Here is a 17,366-nt window from a genome sequence, read left to right on the forward strand (position 1 = left end):
CTGAAAGGTGTCTTAATTAAATATGACGTTACCCAGTCACCCAAAGGACACTGGAGTTATTGTTTCATACCCAGGGAAGCAGGGAAAGCCAGGAGCCTGGGCCAGGCGGATGAGACCAGGGAGAGGATGGATCACTCCTTTAGTCGTATGTGGGCACCTGCTGGGAGAGAGGGAAGCAATGAGTTTCCAGGCGTGTGGCTCAGACCATGTATCGGGATCCTCATGTATTTCCTGGAGTCATGGTGGAACTGTGAACGAACACTAGCTGTAGATAAGAGATTATTGCCAGCCCTGGCCGGGTAGCTCAGTTGGTTGGAGCATCACCCCTACACCAAAAGGTTGTGGGTTCTATTCCTGGACAGGGCACATACCTAGGTTGTGGGTTTGATCTCTTGTTGGGGTGCATATGGGAGGCAACCGATCAATGTTTCTCTCTCACATCGATGTTTCCCCCGCCGCCCTCCTTCCTCTCTCTCTAAATTCAACTTAAAAATGTATATTATTGCCAAAGAGTAGTCCTAGGGGTACCCCCAAACTGTTCCTCGTGTTATGTATGATCCCCAGGAAGATGCGTGGGTCTTTGCAGTGTGCCTACCAGGAGGAAAAGTGGAGTTTCGTTGACAAGATTTCCTTTTGGAGGCAATGGCAAGCTTCTCCTATGGCAAAGGGCCTTCTCTCTGTCCATCTGCCCCTGTAAAACTGACAGGAAAGAAAATGGAAAGTGAAATTTCTGCAAATGTGGTGACTGTTGAACTGTAAAGCAGCTTTAATATTGGAGTTCTCGAGTTGACGCAGTGTTTGTAAGATTTCTTTGTTTTCCGCAAGTCCTTGAACCTGCTGGGACCGTAAGGAGCAGGAGGCTGGGTACAGGGAACACCCCGTCTCTGTAGCTAATCCTCGGGGCTCCTGTGGAAGAGATCTGCCTGTAGCCCTTGGCTCCCCCATTTTGTCTTGGCTGGAAGGTGTGGTGTCAGGCCTGTGAGAGGAGGTGCAGGGCCTTGGGTGTGCGTGGGCACCAGGGATGGGACTTATTAGTGTGACAGATGGTAGCATTTATTGCACATGCTCCAGGGCTTGATGACCAGCTGTAACCCAGTCAGATGACAGGTGACACTGAGGGGGCTCCTGCCAACACCGAGGCCCAGCTGGTCAGTGCATTGCTAAGCAGTGATTGTGTAGGTGGCTGTGTCTGGAAATGAGCTAAGTTAACCTTTTACTGGTGGTTTGCGGGTCAGAGTCCTTTGTTGAGACTCCAGGATAACCCAGAGGCCCGGGGGTGGCCCTGCTGTGCTCCTGGCCCTACCTTGGCGTGTTAGGTAGAGGGTCAGGCTGGGGGCCCCCAAGCCAGGATGGAAGCTCTAGCCCTGATGCCACCTGACCTTCAGGCAAGGCTGCCCTTTCCCTTGACAGGGAGGTGGCCTCCAGCCCTCATCAAAGGACAGGGCTAGTCTGGCTCCCATAACTGGAGCTATTCCTCCTCACCCCCATGAAGGTTATCTGTCAGGAGCAGAGCTGCTAGTTCAGTCCTCTCTGCTCCTAGCCGCTTCTCCTCGTTGCCCCGTCTGCTTAGCATTCCACTGGGGGGGGTGGTGGTGGAGCCAGCTTCAGTTTCAGCCTCTAATCTGCATTAAGCTGACCCCGAAGTTATGGAAGGAAAGGTCGCATAAGCTGTGAGTGTGGGAATTGCCCCCTGCTGCCGAGCACCCATCGGTGGCACTGGTGAGGACAATGGCAATACGCCTGGAGAGGGAGGGGCCCTGACGGTCGGTCACCAGGGCTTCCATCTTCCCCACCTGCTGCAGATAAAGTTGCCTTCCTGGAATTAGGATTAATGTCAAGCTTGCATATAAAAGCATCTAGAGATGTTACGTTCATATTAAAAACAAGCAGATTCAAAAATAAATGTCTCCAGAACACACTGTGACGTGTCCTTGGTAGAGGTTTGGGGCATGTCCTCAAGGTGCCTGTTGGGTGCTCCCTGCCCCGCCCACCAGACCCTGCCACCTGTGAAACTCTAGATGGTCTTGTTTTTGTAACAAAGTAGACACTGATCTGGACATGACTCTAATTTGAGGAGCTAAGAGTCTCAAACTAAAACATGTAAAAAAGTATTCTTAAAATATTTAGTGTTAAAAATGTCAAATAGATGAGCTACACAAATTCTAAGTAAAAACGGTCAGCTTATGCGTATAGGAATGTGCCCGGTGTCTCTTAACCTGACAGGGCCACTGCTTGGCTTTTTTCTTGCTTTAAAATTTTTTAAATCCTTACCCGAGGATATGTTTTTATTGATTTTAGAGAGGGAGGGAGGGAGGGAGAGAGAAACATTGATCAGTTGCCTCCCATACATACCCCTACCAGGGAATGAACCCAAAACCTAGGGATGTGCCCTGCCCGGGAATCGAACCCACCACCTTTTGGTGCACAGGATGACACTTCAACCAGCTGATCCACCGGACCAGGGAGGGCACTTGGCTCTTTCCAGTGGTTTCTGTACTTCTGCACCCTCTGTGTTTAAATACTCTACAGCATTTGTGCAATTTTCTACTCAGGAATTTCCTAAGGGCCTTACAGATTCAAGTTTGTCTGGTCTGCTGATTTCCTGGCTCTTAGAGGAAATTTTTTCTTTATGCCTCCATGCCACGAGGGCAGTCTGTGGCCTTCCCCTCTGCAGTTTCGCCCCTAGAGGAAAAGGCCTGGCTGGGCGGTGATGGGAGCCTGGACACACACGGGCCAGGCTGTGTTTGCTGTGAGCTGACGGTACACAATCCGTGGTCCTCGGCTGATCCCAGCCAGCAACACAAAGTCCCACTTTGTGTCCTACTTTACAGCCCTTTGCCAGGAACACAGTGACTTTTTAGTTTGTATTGGTTGAGCTCCAAGGACCAGTACATGCCTGAGAAATTTACGTGAGCATGGGCAGGTACAAGGAAGCTCCACTGTCCCCCCGATTCCCACCTGGCTCCACGTTTACAAGACAGAGCAGTAACCCAGAGCTAGAATCTCAGGGGAATGGGCCAGGCTGGTAAAAAATGTACACGCAGGTAACGTAAACACACTGTATCCATATTAACATGCAGAATCCTGTGTCCAAGGGTGTTTTTTGTAGTTCAAAGATCTAGATCCAATTGTATCCAAGTTCTCTCTCTCTCTTTGGAGTATGACTTTGAAATGTTACAGTTTTCTGCACCTCTCTTCATTTGTAAAATGGAATTGTCAGGCTTATCTATGGGTGGTGAGGAGAATCCAATGTGGGAACGAGTGGGCAGGTTAGAGTTAACAGTTGCTAATGACGATACACTTCCTACGGAATGTTATTCTTAAATCCTGCATCTTTCTAATGCACCCTTAGACCTATAAGTCACAATCAGTTCTTTTTCTGGTGCGACAGGTGAAATTTGACTTGGGTTCCTGCCAGTGTGAATGGGCTTTGGCATCGCCCAGTTCTGTCACAGATGGTTCAATCTCTCCCTTGTCTGTTTGCCCAACAGTGTGCCATGTAAAAGGTGCGTGGTGGTTGGTAATGGAGGAGTTTTGAAGAATAAGACATTAGGAGAAAAAATTGACTCCTATGATGTAATAATAAGGTAAGCGTACTTCTCATTTGCTAAACTGGAATTGTTTCAAAAGAATGTGGTTTCTTCTTTGAGTACAGCTGTGTTTTAAAAGGAGGAGGAGTGGCTTTGATATTTTTAAGTCCATTACACAACCTTGTCTCTCAGTTGTTGGCTGGAGTGAGCCAAGATTTCAGGTCATTCACTTAGCACATGTTTATTAAGTTTCCTTAATATGCCAGGCAGTTCTAGCCACAGGGGATAGAGCAGTAAACAATGCTCTCATTCTCTGTGGAGCTGGTGTTCTAATGAGGGGAAGAAAACGGTAATTAAATAAGGAAATATAATAATAAATGCTGGACACACAATTAAAAATAGATGGTAGGGAGTGATTGAGTGGCTACTTTAGGATGGGTGACCCCTCTGAGGGGGAGACACCTGCGCTGGACTAAGTGACGCCGGCCGTGTGAAGATTAGGGAAAGGCGGTGGGCGGAGAGGATGCTGACCGCAGGCCCCCAGGAGGATATGGTCCTGGGTTCGAGGAAAGTAGCGAGAAAACCGGTGAGGCGGAAGGGCAGCAGGCTGGGGGAGAGCTGCGTGGTCAGAAACTAGGGTGGGCAAGGGGCGGGCTGTGTACGCTGGGATTGGACTTTGTAAACTGGGATTAGTGCTGGGGTTTTACTTTAAGTACAAGAGGAAACATTTGAAAATTTTTAACCAGGAAAGCAATTCGATGTGGTTATCTTTACAGTAGTCCGGCTGTGGCCTGAACAACGGCATGTGAGGGACACGGGTGGAAAGGAAGAGGCCAGTTAGGTCGCTGTGTTCAGGTAGATGACCGTGACTCGGATCAGGGTTGTCACGGCCGGGGGGTAACGGGTAGACTGAGACATGTTTTAGAGGTAGGGTTTCCGGGGTTCGTTAATGTCTTAGATGTGAGCAGAGACCGGAATAAAGGACCCGGGATGCCTCCTCCTGGGTTTTCACCTTGAGAGACTGGCCCGATAGTGGTTCCATTTATTGAGCTGGGGGAAGACGGGTGGGAGCAGCTTTAGAGGAGAGTGGAGATGTCTGTGTTTCCGTGTTAGGCTTGAGGTGCCTATTAGATTTGCGGTGGGCAAGTCCAGTAGGCAGTTGGATGCACAGGTTAAAGTCCTGATGAGCCTATAAACTACTTAAACCACCGAGTGGGGGAGGTTTCCCAGGGAGAGCCTGAGAGAGAAAACAGGGCCCAGGGCTGAGCATAAGAGCACTCAACGGTTCAGAGGTTGCACAAAGAAAAAAGTGAGTCAAAGAGACGGAGAAGGTCCGCCAGCGAGGCAAGAGTCACAGAAGCCAAGGGGGCACAGTGATTTCAGACAGAGGGGAACCACCACGTCCTGCGCCGGTCACAGGCCATGAAGACGGGCAGACTTCTCCCTGGGCTGCCAACCTCACGCGCACTCACAGTGGGCAAGGCCGACTTGGGAGGGTGGTGTGGGGAGAAGCCGAGGCGGTGGGCTGAGGAGAGGGTGGCCGGCGAGAAAGCGGAGAAACCTGGCAACGCCAGGAATTTTGCTGTGAAACTGAGACATGAGATAGTTATGGAGTCAGAGGATTGTCTGTGTTGTTTTCTTTTATAAAGATAGGAGATTCTAGAGCATCTTGGTATACTGATGGGAACGAACAGAGACGGGTGTGGTCGAGAGAGGGGGTGGGGTCCAGAGCACAGGCGGTGTTGGTCATTCCTAATGGGAAGGAAGCAGCTACCAGGAGTCCCGTAGATGGAGTGGTGGGGAAATGAGGACGTTTGTTTTCTCATTGAAAGGTCGATGGAGGGTCATCTCTGGGGTCAGTTTGGGGGTGTGTCAGGATGGCTGTGAATATCTTTTGAAGAGCGGGAATGCTTCCCACGGGGGGGGGGGGGGCGTGCATTGGGATGGCCTGGCCGGGCCTGGGGGGGGGGTGCTGGGTCACACACTGCTCAGGGGTTCTGCAAGTGGTGTCACCGTATTTTCTGTTTGTTATCCGTTCTGAGGAAGTTGTGAAAAGTTATCCGCAAAACAATTTTGAAACACAAATTTCTTTACCTATAATTGTCTCAAATCTGATCACCTGGGACGACGGCAAGCCCTTGTGGGAAAATGCTACAGGCACAACATTACGAAAGTCACACAGTCAGTAGCAAAGGGTGAAATAGTATTTATTCTCCTAAAGAACCCTGTTTTGGAAACAGCATTCCTCTTAATAGCACGCCTTCACGGTGTGTGCATAACAGCGCACGTTTACCCTGGGCTTTGGGCAAACACAAACCCAACGGATCCGCTGTGGCTCCCAGTTCACTCCAGCAGCAGACATCCGTTTGGTTGAGGCTGGGAGTGATACCGCAACTTTATATTGTTACTTTATTTCAGAGCCTAACGGTTTTGATGGGTCTTTTTTTACCTTAAGTGTGATTCTTGCCTGTCAGCTGCTTAGACACACGTCCCCCTGCTACGTGACTGCAACCTTGGGCAAGTAACTTTCTCTGGACCTCAGGGCCCTCATCTGTAAATCCAAGGGGTTTGTTGGGATTTCTTTTCACTCTAGTATTGTGGTTCTGATGTTCCCATTTGTTTTATTTAGCCTTCAGCTTTCCCGGGGGCGACTGAATAACCAGTGACCCCACAGTTCATTTTCAAATACACACGCAAGTTGCTGCTTTGATCAAGCAGCTGTTTCACGAAGGGGAATTCTTTCCTTGGCTGTTACTTGTGTGAGACTGACCGATCGTCTCGTGGCCTGAGCGCCCTGGACCTGTGGCCGACGACGTCCGCGGGACGCGGAACTGGTGGAAACGGCTCACACTGCACTTGGTCTACATATCTTGTGTTTTACTGTCCACAGAATGAATAATGGTCCTGTTTTAGGACATGAAGAGGAAGTTGGGAGAAGGACAACCTTCCGACTATTTTATCCAGAATCTGTTTTTTCAGATCCCAAACACAACGATCCTAACACCACGGCGATTCTCACGGCTTTTAAGCCGCACGATTTAAAGTGGCTGTGGGAATTGCTGACAGGTGGCAAAATAGTAAGTTGGTAAAATCGATCTCCCTTCCGATTACTTTCATTTTTCCCCCCATAACAAAAGACAACCACAAATGTTTATTCTCTATGTTCTTGATTTATTTCAGAACACTAATGGTTTTTGGAAGAAACCAGCTTTAAACCTGATCTATAAACCCTATCAAATCAGAATATTAGATCCTTTCATCATCAGAACGGCAGCTTATGAACTGCTTAATTTCCCAAAAGTGTTTCCCAAAAACCAGGTACGTATTGTTCTTTGCACGCTTTCAAACGAGAGGTCTGGCTGGAGGAGCACGGGAACCCTGGGGGTCTCGCCTGAGTTAGTGAAATTAGATATCTGTGGATATTTTTGTGTGTTTCAGGTTGCAAGGAAGAGCCTTTAGTGAAGGCTTTGCTCTGCCCTTGTGGGGGCCCTTGTGGGGTCCCCATCTGCATGCCCAGTGCTCCTCTTGTAACCTCACCCCCCGCGGGGCTGGGGGTAGGGAGGCGGGGAGGGGCAGGCCGTGCTCTCGGCAGCCGGAGTTTCGGGGCAGCCTGGCTTCCCGGCTGAAAGGAGTGTCTGAGGCACCGCGACAGAAACGCCACAGGAAAACCAGAGGCCGGGCAGTCAGGTGGTCCAGAAGCATTTCTTCAGTCACGGAGGAGACACTGGCACTGAATTCTCAGGAAACGGTAGTTACAGCAGTTTGGACAGTTCTTGAAACTCCCACTCCTTTAATTAAAAGAAATCTCACTGACTATGATTTTTGCAGCCCTGTTTGTCTACAACCCCTAGGAGACAACAGTGTCTAGATCTGTAGGGTGGCAGATGTTTTCCACTTGAAATCTGAGTAACTGTGTAACATGCCCTCGCAGCTGAAATGAGGGCTTTTCTTTCTCTTTTTGTAATGAGGGAAAATCCCAAGAAACACGTATCATGTATATTTTCTTTAGCACGATAAAAATATTCTAAAGTACTACATACTTAAAATCAAATAAGTTACAAAGCAATATTTTAAAAAGGGCATCCTTCTCTTCCCTCAGTCAGTCACTCACATTATCTCCCAAGATTTTTTGCCTTTTATATCCTTTTAGACTTTCCCATGCATTTACACACACACACATTTTGTTTGTTCAGTATAACTGCAGTTATACCATAGAGAGTGTTCTGCTACTTCTCCCCTCCATCTAATTAATGATTCTCCTATTTAGAGACATTTAGGTTTGTATCCAGCTTTTTCTTCTATAAATAACAGACATGCATGTGCTAGCGGATTTTCTGCACACTTGTGTGATTTCTATAGGTTAGATGCCTGAAAGTGAGATTCCCAAGTCAAAAAACATAAATGTTTTAAGTTTAAACTGTTTCTTAGTATTGAAAGCACAGATTCGTAGTAATTCTGTGGTGAAAAGGACAGCTTCTGAAAAGTCAGTTATCTTCCTAAGAGACGTAAGATCAGATTTACCCCTTTTATATATATATGTGTATATATAAATATATATGTGTGTGTGTGTGTGTGTATATATATATAAATTTCTTGATTTCAGAGAGAAAGGGAGAGGGAGAGAGAGAAACATCAGTGATGAGAGTCATTGATCGGCTGCCTCCTGCAGGCCCCCCACTGGGGATCGAGCCTGCAACCCGGGCATGTGCCCTGACGGGGAATTGAACTGCGATCTCCTGGATCCTAGGTTGACACTCAACCACTGAGCCACACTGGCCGGGCTATCCCTTTTATAAAAACATTTTTAAAACTGATTTTTAGAGAGAAGGCAGAGGGAGAGCAAAACATCCATCTTCTGTCTCCTGCACACCCCCCACTGGGAATCCAGCCCACAACCAGGGCATGTGCCGACCGGAATTGAACTGGCAACCTTTCAGCGCGCAGGGCGATGCCCAACCAGCTAAGCCACGCCGGCCAGGGCGTTACCTTATTTTTTTGTTTTAGGGAGCATCTTAACTCCAAAAGCACAGGAAGACCCTGGTCTGCCTTCGAGATGGTGGTAGAACTAGTAACTAGATTGAACTTCTGGTAGGACGTGGGGTCCCAGAAGCCAGGTGAGGTTACAGGGTACTTCAGAGAGGTCCCCATGTCACGACACCATGCAAAGGGTGAGCACAAACAACAGACCCTGGCTCTGGAGACACGGAGGTCCTCTGAGTGAGAAAGGAAGAAAACCTGTTTGAAATGGATTAGAGAGAATGTGGGACGCAAGCCAGAGGCAGATCTGTAGCAGGGTTTTGCTAGAAAAGGCAGAAAAATGGCTGGGAGAGAACACAGGGTCAAGGGCCGTGGTTTTTAAAGATAGACATGCTTGTGTGCTGAAGGAAATGACTCAATAAAGAGAAATATTGATGATGAAGGGGAAAGGTAGACAACTGCAGAAGCAAAGCAGCTGAGAGGTGGGAAGTGTGGTGCCTCGGGGGGAAGCTGGCTGTAGGGAGAAACGGGTGCCTCGTCCCTGTAGGGGCGAGCACTGGACACCTGGGTCGAGAGGAAGGTAGAGCTGGAGTTGGGAAGGCGCTGTCGGTTCTACGTGGTTGTTTTCTGAGATGAGAACTGAAGTAGGGAGGCGGCTAGGGCTGTGGGAGGGTAGAGGCACAAAGGGATCACCTTGGAGCGGCCGGGTGGAAATTTACTGGGGGAATGTAACTGAAAGTCTACCTGAGACGTTGGTCAAACATGACATGGAACCAGGCAAGTATGTTTTCTCTTGCTCTGTAACTGCTACTTGGGTGTGGCTTTCGCCAGGATTGAGACTGTCAGACGGTCATACAGGTTCTGTGGGTGGCAGGTGCAGAACTGACGGTTTCTGTAAGGGAGTGATTATGGTGAGGCGCTGAGGTGTGATGAAAGCGAGTACAGGGCATGAACAGGTACAGGAGAGGGAAAGTGATGGGGTGACCCTTAGGTTTTATTATTTTTTATTTTTCTAATCACCCAAGTAGATGCTGAGAGAGAGGAAGGGAGAGGCAAAGGGAGAGAGAAACACTGCCCGGTTGCCTTCTGTACGCACCCCAACCAGGGACTGAACCTGACACCCAGGCCTGGGCCCTGACGGGAATCGGACCAGCAGCCTTTTGGTGCACAGGACGCTCAACTAGCCGAGCCACTCAGGCCAGGCTAACTGCTGGGTTTTACTCAAACCATTAACGTCCTTTTCCAGCATGTGGTGTGGGCTTGTGGAGTCACAATAGTGCAGGGGGTAAAGAAACACAAAAGGCTGCTCGGCTTTCTGTGCCTCCTGTTGTCTGCTGGTTTTATTGCGCTGCTTTGAATCCCCCCCCATCATACTTAATCACATGTAATTTCTATGGGATCTGTAAAAAAAACACATTTAACTCTAAGGAAATCTCGAATTGTTGTGATAAAACTTTGATATACTTTGTTCAGGCCTTTGAAGACCATCTTACTGAGAATTAAAACTTTGAATGCCAAGATCCTCCTGTCAAGCAGCTGTTACGGCATTTTTCTGAATATATGTATATGTGAAGGAGATATGATTTGTTCTTGTTATTAATAAGGATCCAGTTGAGACTGTATATATCTAGAATCCTTGTTTTCTAGTCAGATATTTAGTTGTACAATTTATCACTGAAGTTACCTGGTGTTAAAGTTAGTCTTTCCCTAAGCTAAGTAAGATTTTTTTAAGATTAGGCCACCCAAATAGGCTGTGGAAACAACTATTTCATTTGGATTTTTAAAAAAATTTTTTCTTTCCCCAGAAACCCAAACACCCGACGACGGGAATCATTGCCATCACGTTGGCCTTTCACATGTGCCACGAAGTCCACCTCGCTGGCTTTAGATACAACTTTTCTGACCTCAGGAGTCCTTTACACTACTATGGGAACGCCACCATGTCCTTGATGAGTAAGGTAACGTACACACTTGAGTTTTAGAGCTGGAAAACCTATTTTCTCTCCTCTGACCCTGTCATTTTACTGAGGGAAGAGCTTTTGAGAGACTGAGGGCGTGAGAGGGTGTTATAGCGCTACCAAGTGCCGAAATTAGGACTCCACAGCAGAGCTCTTCTTACTGCAGCAGCAAGTCCCACTGTGTGGGCCTCAGACCCTTGGGAGAATCTCCGTTACTGTCAAGTATTGACAAAGCCCTGTAGGGACCAAGCCTTAACTTAGATACTGTATCCTGTCTGCATGATTTAAACACACATATGGACAGCCTACTGCTGGAGATACTACACATTCACCAAAAAGCATTGCCATGTCCATAGTAATTATTTTCATGTATTCTTTCAGTTAAGTAGATAAGGTCTGTAACATTTTAACCCCACGAAAATCTTTATGGTCAGAAAGGCTGTCATCTTTTATACTGGCTCATGTTTCTCTGGAGTTTAGAGATCAATGGTAGTCAATTGAGTCAGATTTTTATTTTAATTGGGAAGGGGTTTTCTCTTTTCTGAATTCGAACTTAGATGAGTAGCACATCACAAATGATAAGATTAAAATGTTATCTAATACAAATGATTTGCTATAAAGTATCCCATGAAATCAGTCCCCTTTGCTATCCCAATGCTCTGTGAACTGAAGAGGCGGTGTTATTCAGGGTACATCTTAATACTAAATTGTGCCCTCCCCTCAACGTAAGGCAAACTCCTGCGTAGTTGAAGAGCTAGGTGCCTGGGGCAGACTTCATGCTCGTTTCTCCTCAGCCCTAATCTTTCCTGTAGCACATCTGGTATTTCTAGTCATCTAAAGAACACATTATAACACCTTCCTAAGGAAAATTAGGATACCCATCAACAGAGTAATTTTTTTAAACACGAGTTCCAGGTGACACTTTTATTAAAGTTTACAATTTTGGTTTCTAGACTTCCACCGAGATTCGGCAGACCAGGGATGATGTGAGTCACCCTCTTACCTATATGATGGTTTAAGTGGAAAGAGTGAGTTTTAGGGAAAGCTCTGGCACAAAAATGAGCAAGGGAAAATAAATTAGGTTCACACAAGTCAAATCCTCATTCCAAAGCTTTTTAGATACAGCCCATTCTGTTGCTACTTGAGCGGGGACTAAACGGTGGTTTTATTTTTATCTTCTAGAATGCGTACCACAATGTGACTGCAGAGCAGCTCTTTTTGAAGGACATTATAGAAAAGAACTTTGTAATCAACTTGACTCAAGATTGACCCTACAGAGAGAAGATAATGCTGACAGTATGAGGTTTATTTTTGTACTGCAATTTTTAGTTTATTTTTAAATGTTGGATGTCCGTGTCAAGAAATTATGTATATTAAGCTGCCTGGTGATTCATAACCACCAGCTTGTTTTCTGTGAATATTTAATTTATGAAAACCAAGATATATTTAGTTACCATGTCAGGGAAGTAAGTAAAGTTTTAATGGAATTGTTTTTTTAAAGTATCTTTTTAGTTATTTCATTTTAGACTTTTGAAGGGATGTGACTTCCTAATGACACATTTGGCTACTGTAAATTGGTGGGGATGTGGCAAACTGGCAGCACTTCAGGTCTGTGCCTGGCTGAGTTTTTAAGTTTCTTTTTGTTCTATTTAAAGAACCTGATTTGAATTTTAAACCAGCCCTGAACAGAGCAGCATGGATGGTTATGGAAATCTAAGATCATACTGGTATAATTAGGCTCCCCTGCAATTAAGTAAACCACGATTATGATCAATTAGGTAGAATGAAGATGGTATTTTTTAAGTTGAAGGAAATAGGCTAAACGTGAAATAACGAAAGAATATAATTACTGAAGTCTGATGACTGCATTATTTTAAAGAAATAAAGTTTATACAAAGCAGGTGAGTTAGGCAAGCTCAAGGAGAAAATTCTCAAACGTTGTGTTTTGCCTGCTTTAATTCATTAAATTTTAAAACTTCAGCATTTGAAGTAAGTTAGGAAAGAAATGAAATAGACACAAGTAAGTAAACCCTTAAGAGTCAAGGTGATTTTGGATCTAGATGGCATTTTCCTCTCACCTGCACATAGAAAGCTTACCTGGCTACTTGGAATCAATTCTACAGGATGCAAACAAGCCACTCCTACCGCTGTGGTGAGCTGGTCTCCCTTCCCAGTTTAGTTAAAGCCTATGGTGGGGTGGGGATAAGTGAAGGAGAAAGGAAGTTACAAGCATGATGGAATTAAAAGCTATCAGAAGAGGTATTCATTGAAAGAATCCTTTTGAATCATTACCACTGGGAGACACTGATGTTACTGACAACCAACCTGCCTCCCTAGAGAAAGTGTAGAAAGGGTGAAATGTTAGACCAGAAACAGGAATAAATGAAGTACTTAGAAAGCGGGGTAAGGGGAGAAAACTACTAGCTGATTTTATGCTGATCTAGAAATTGAATATGGATGACGTTCTGTTAATAGCATACGTTTGCACAGGACCAGTTTCCTCCGAGTCTCCTAATTGTGTTGAGGCGGAAAAGGCAGGGGCGAGGCTGGCGTCCACGTGTTCAGTGGCCTTTCCCTCCTACCACACAGCCGGCGGCTGCAGCTGGCTGCTGAAGTTGTTTGATGTAACTCTGCTTCAAAAGATACTGTGGCTACAGAAAGTCAAAACCAATGGTGGCATTTCCAAATGTTACTGTGAGTACTGTAATACTGGCCATCAAATTTTCTGACTGATGTTAAAATTCAGGAACCTGGCATTCTGTGTAGTATAAGAAAAGGCTACATACAAACCTCAAGGTGGTTATAGTTAAGCCAAAAAAAAAAAAAAAAAATCTGAGCAAGACACATATACAATTTATTAAAAACACATGAACACATTAAAATCTCACTATTTATACAATCTAGATTCTAGCAACATATACAAATACTGAGTGACTACAGTACATGCCGAGGTAAGAAAAGTACATTCTGGGAGAATATCATGGACACTTAAGCCATTTTTACTTCCAATATGTTCAATACGTGTTTTATTTCCACCCTTCCCAGTGCCAAAAAAAGAGAGGAAAGATGAAGAAACTAATCACAAGTTGGATTAAATGGGATATTGGTACCACACTTGACCTAAAAAGTATTTTTATAACCATCTAGCTCTTACTTAGATTTTGCAGTTTAGGGACTTCAAGTTCAGAACTGAAAGGTAGAGCTAAAAGGTAATTTGTCTTTCAGGTAGAGCTTCATTCATTTCTCTTAAAAAGGTCTGGAAAGCATAATCTATTAGTTCTTTCTAATTGTATCACCTGCCATGGTGTTTCTATACCCCTTCTGCTCTCCCAGCAACACTGTGGACAAGTAAGTTCATGCTTTACCACTTTCCATACAATTACAGCTGCATTCATGTTTAGATGAGCTCGTTTTCTGCTCCCCCTGTGGGAGGAAGGGCAAGTATATACATAATGTCATCATTTCAATCACTGTATCAATTCTCTATGAACCGTTTCATCAGCGAACTAAACCCATTGTTCAATGCAAAGTGCAAATAGTGAAACATGAACTTAAATAACTGGACTAGACCCTGCATACAATAGGATCTATTTAGATTTACAGCTTTTAATAAAATATAAGTCGGCATTCACAATATCTTATCTCTAACTGTGCTGGTTCCTAAGATCAAGTAACAGCGAAGTCAGTGTAATTTTAGGAAACGAGAAATGGCCACACTTGTTGCACCATTGTCTGGTTCTATTTTTATAATTGTATTTACAGGAAAGAAATTAATCCAATAAACCACAGTGACTTAAGTCTTTTACATGTTTCAAGCAAAGAATAAAAATTCAAGGAAATTTTGTAAAAAATGGTTATTTTCACATTTTCAGTTGTTACTTGATTGTCTCCAAAGCTGTATATATATATATATATATATATCAAACATATAAATGTTAAAAAAACAAACCCCAAACCCCAAAACTCTACTATGAAAACTAAAAGTACAAAACCAGAACAACCCTTTGTACCAGGCTCAGCTCTTCATTTGGAAAGTAAAATACATAAAAGTAGTAAAAACTAGATATTTGTAAAATCATTGGCAGTTCAAGGATAGCACAGTGGCAACAGGAATCAAGTCTTAAAACATGCGTCATGGAAGAAAACATTTGCTTCTCAAAACAGTTCCATGGGAAAGGTAGGTGTACAGTTACACAAAAACAGCGAGTGTCTTTGGGAAAACGAAATGGCTACTGAAAACATTTCTCTTAAAGCTTCAAACAGGTATATGGTATTAGGAAAAGTATATTCTCTCCGTACCAAGGATGAATAAAAAAATAAAGCGACTGGTTTACTCTCTTCCCACCTGAAAGGGGACGGCAGCGTTCACACCTGTGCTTTACACATTCATATGTTCTAATAAAAGCTCAACACCTGTGCTTTTTGTTTCAAATATTTCGAAACAAAATGTATCGGTGTTTCAATGGATAACATGCCTCATAGTGTGCCTGGAAAAGGAAAAGCAAATGAAAATAAAACCAACAAAAGCATCGAAGTAGAGGGCAGGGAGGCTGCAGAAAGAGTTCTATTTTGAAGCAATGTTTTACTGCTGTCCCTGTGGAAGCAGCAACATGACGACCATTCGCTTTTACTCACATTTAGCAAGTTCTGGCAACATCACAATCTGGTGGCCCAGGCCATCGAAAATGACTAGGACTTGATGGAAAAGTATGTTTCTATTAAGCCCACCAATTAAGGTTTATAGGAGAAGGGATGTCAGCTTTTACCCGGGCAGCTTACGTCGCGTTGCTGGTCCAAAGACTTAACCATGGTTCTTCCACTTGAGGCTGATAAACTGCAGATGGTTTGTAGTTCACCCATCTAAAACTAGCTCTGGGCCAGTGTGGACAAGTTAAGTTGCCCAGAGGAATCAAAAACTTCAAGAACAGTCCATGCTAGGATGTGGTAACGCCTCTTCCCTGGGTACGAGATAAAGCACTCACGCTCACCACACAGATGAGGGCACAATCACGCAGAGCTCAAGAATACGTGTTGGGTTCATAGTTTGCTACAGAAAACAGACTAAAAATAAAAAATACCTTGAGGTTCAAAGAAAAATATCTAAAACCAAAGAGGGCAAATTCCGGTTACTTTCTGTAAAGGTAATTTGCAGGACTTCTGAAGAATGATTTTGCCTTTCACTGTGACAAATACAAGTGGTCGAGTTTACAGCGTCTACTTGGAAGCCCTCAACTTTTCACCACCCTCCTAGGAAAATCCATTGCAAATAAGGTTGGAGGAGAGGGAGTGGATCTCTTTTATAGCTTTTCTAAATTGCAAAGTTCCTGTTTCCACATAGAGAAGTAAACTTAAACACATCAGAGGATCTGAATTCATGAGGTTTGACAGAGCAAGTATCACCCACTGAAAAAACTCAAAACATTTTACAAACACAAGAACGGGGCTGGGCCACCAAGGCCCCCTGGCGGAACGAGCAGGGATGAGACCAGGTCATGTACCGTGAGTGTCAAAGCACCTGAGCCAAAAAGTGACAATCACCCTGCTCACAAGCCAGAGTTTCTTACCTACAGCTCTTACCAAGGGAAAATGGACTGCGTATGACTGCAATCAAAACAATGATTATGTATCACTTACTTTTTTAAAAATCCAGAAAGCAATATAGGAATAGAAGGGGAGGAAATCATGATAGTACCCACCTTCCACACAGAGCAGTTCAAGCTATTAGAAATTTTAAGAACAGTACCATGCGTTATTGCGTCAGGCTTACAAAGCCATCCCGAGTTCATCAAATGTACCTGCAGCATTGGTAATAAATACTCTCAGTGACTTAATTTCTTTGAAGTGCATAGTAGGGAGCTTTTTCTGTATTAAAAATAGTGTTTTACAGTAGTAACAAACAGGATGTTCGAAATTTAACAGGCAAGCAGTAACTGCCACAGTAACACTCTTAAAGCAAGATGGCAAGATTAGTAGTTTCCTGTACCTCGGTCATCAACTTCCCCCGACTACATCTGTGACAGATAGGCAATACATTCTATATATTACTACCACTAATAGAAAAAAAAAAAGCCATGTGCTTTAAAACGATGCTTTGTAAAAAGCAGCATTACCTTCAAAGGATTTCTTTAAAAACATCGCTGTCACCATCCCTCCCTGTTCCCGACACCTCCTGTGTGCTCTGTGGCACCTGGTACACCAACTCCTCAGGGGCACCTGGACCTGGCTTCCCCCCTTTTGGGGTATCATACTGGGCCCGGGCTGAGGAGCAGCTGTCAGTCCTGGAGAGGAGACTGTTGTATGTTCCCACTAGAGGAGGAGGTTGGTTCCCTGTAGCTTTGAAAGTGGACGTTGAGGGCAGACCCACTGAAGCTGTGGTGTGGCCCGATATATCCATGACGATTGGGGTGGCATATTCGGGCCCCGTGATTGGGAGTGGCTCGGCGTAGGCGTGATAAACTTCTTGCACTGGGGAGTTGTAAGGATCTAGGTCAGCGTAGCCGGTTTCTTTCCCTTCTTCTGGTTTGAAGGTAGACCTCTGATGAAGTGTGCCAACAATTCCTCCCACAAGCGGCTGGGCATACTCTGTGGGTATTGCAAAAGGCAAACAACAGGAAAGTTACCTCATTGATACAGGGCTCCTAAAAGTTAGGGTGGAAGCTGCAGGCTTACACCAAAAGCAAACACTTTTCCATGGAACTGTTGGTGCTACCAACACAGACCCTGCAAGAACCAAGTTCAAAAATTAAAAGATGTTATCTTGTATATTGTGGTAATAAGTTACTATGCCAGAAAGCCTCAATCATGTGATTTTGCATAAAGAGTGTGTGTATATGTTTTCCAGATATATTCAGCCTTTCACTGGAAAAGAAATTTTCCATTGTTAGAATAATAGTAGAAAAAA

The 17,366-nt window shown here is 44.7% G+C and overlaps 2 protein-coding genes across 7 annotated transcripts in view; one reads left to right on the forward strand and one right to left on the reverse strand.

Moving 5' to 3' along the window:
• Positions 1 to 14,001, forward strand: part of ST3GAL6 (ST3 beta-galactoside alpha-2,3-sialyltransferase 6) — a 70,003-nt gene extending 56,002 nt beyond the window's left edge. Inside the window, exons 1-6 of one of the 4 annotated variants that reach the window (XM_081138699.1) lie at positions 4,826 to 5,003; positions 5,986 to 6,047; positions 6,160 to 6,607; positions 6,711 to 6,848; positions 10,313 to 10,465; positions 11,648 to 11,952. In XM_081138699.1, coding sequence (XP_080994825.1) covers positions 6,422 to 6,607; positions 6,711 to 6,848; positions 10,313 to 10,465; positions 11,648 to 11,734 — 564 coding nt within the window. In that variant the 5' untranslated portion in view covers positions 4,826 to 5,003; positions 5,986 to 6,047; positions 6,160 to 6,421 and the 3' untranslated portion in view covers positions 11,735 to 11,952. Of the gene's footprint in view, positions 1 to 3,491; positions 3,588 to 4,825; positions 5,004 to 5,985; positions 6,048 to 6,159; positions 6,608 to 6,710; positions 6,849 to 10,312; positions 10,466 to 11,647 lie in introns of those variants that run through there. The other 3 variants (XM_081138696.1, XM_081138697.1, XM_081138698.1) reach the window with 3 other exon arrangements.
• The window catches only part of DCBLD2 (discoidin, CUB and LCCL domain containing 2), an 80,045-nt gene continuing 75,975 nt past the window's right edge, over positions 13,297 to 17,366 (reverse strand). For all 3 annotated transcript variants that reach the window (XM_081138694.1, XM_081138693.1, XM_081138695.1), the window contains one exon: positions 13,297 to 17,047. In XM_081138694.1, coding sequence (XP_080994820.1) covers positions 16,578 to 17,047 — 470 coding nt within the window. In that variant the 3' untranslated portion in view covers positions 13,297 to 16,577. The remainder of the gene's footprint in view (positions 17,048 to 17,366) is intronic.

The sequence above is a fragment of the Miniopterus schreibersii genome (assembly GCF_964146895.1).
Source record: "Miniopterus schreibersii genome assembly, chromosome: 5".
NCBI classification, from domain to species: domain Eukaryota; kingdom Metazoa; phylum Chordata; class Mammalia; order Chiroptera; family Miniopteridae; genus Miniopterus; species Miniopterus schreibersii.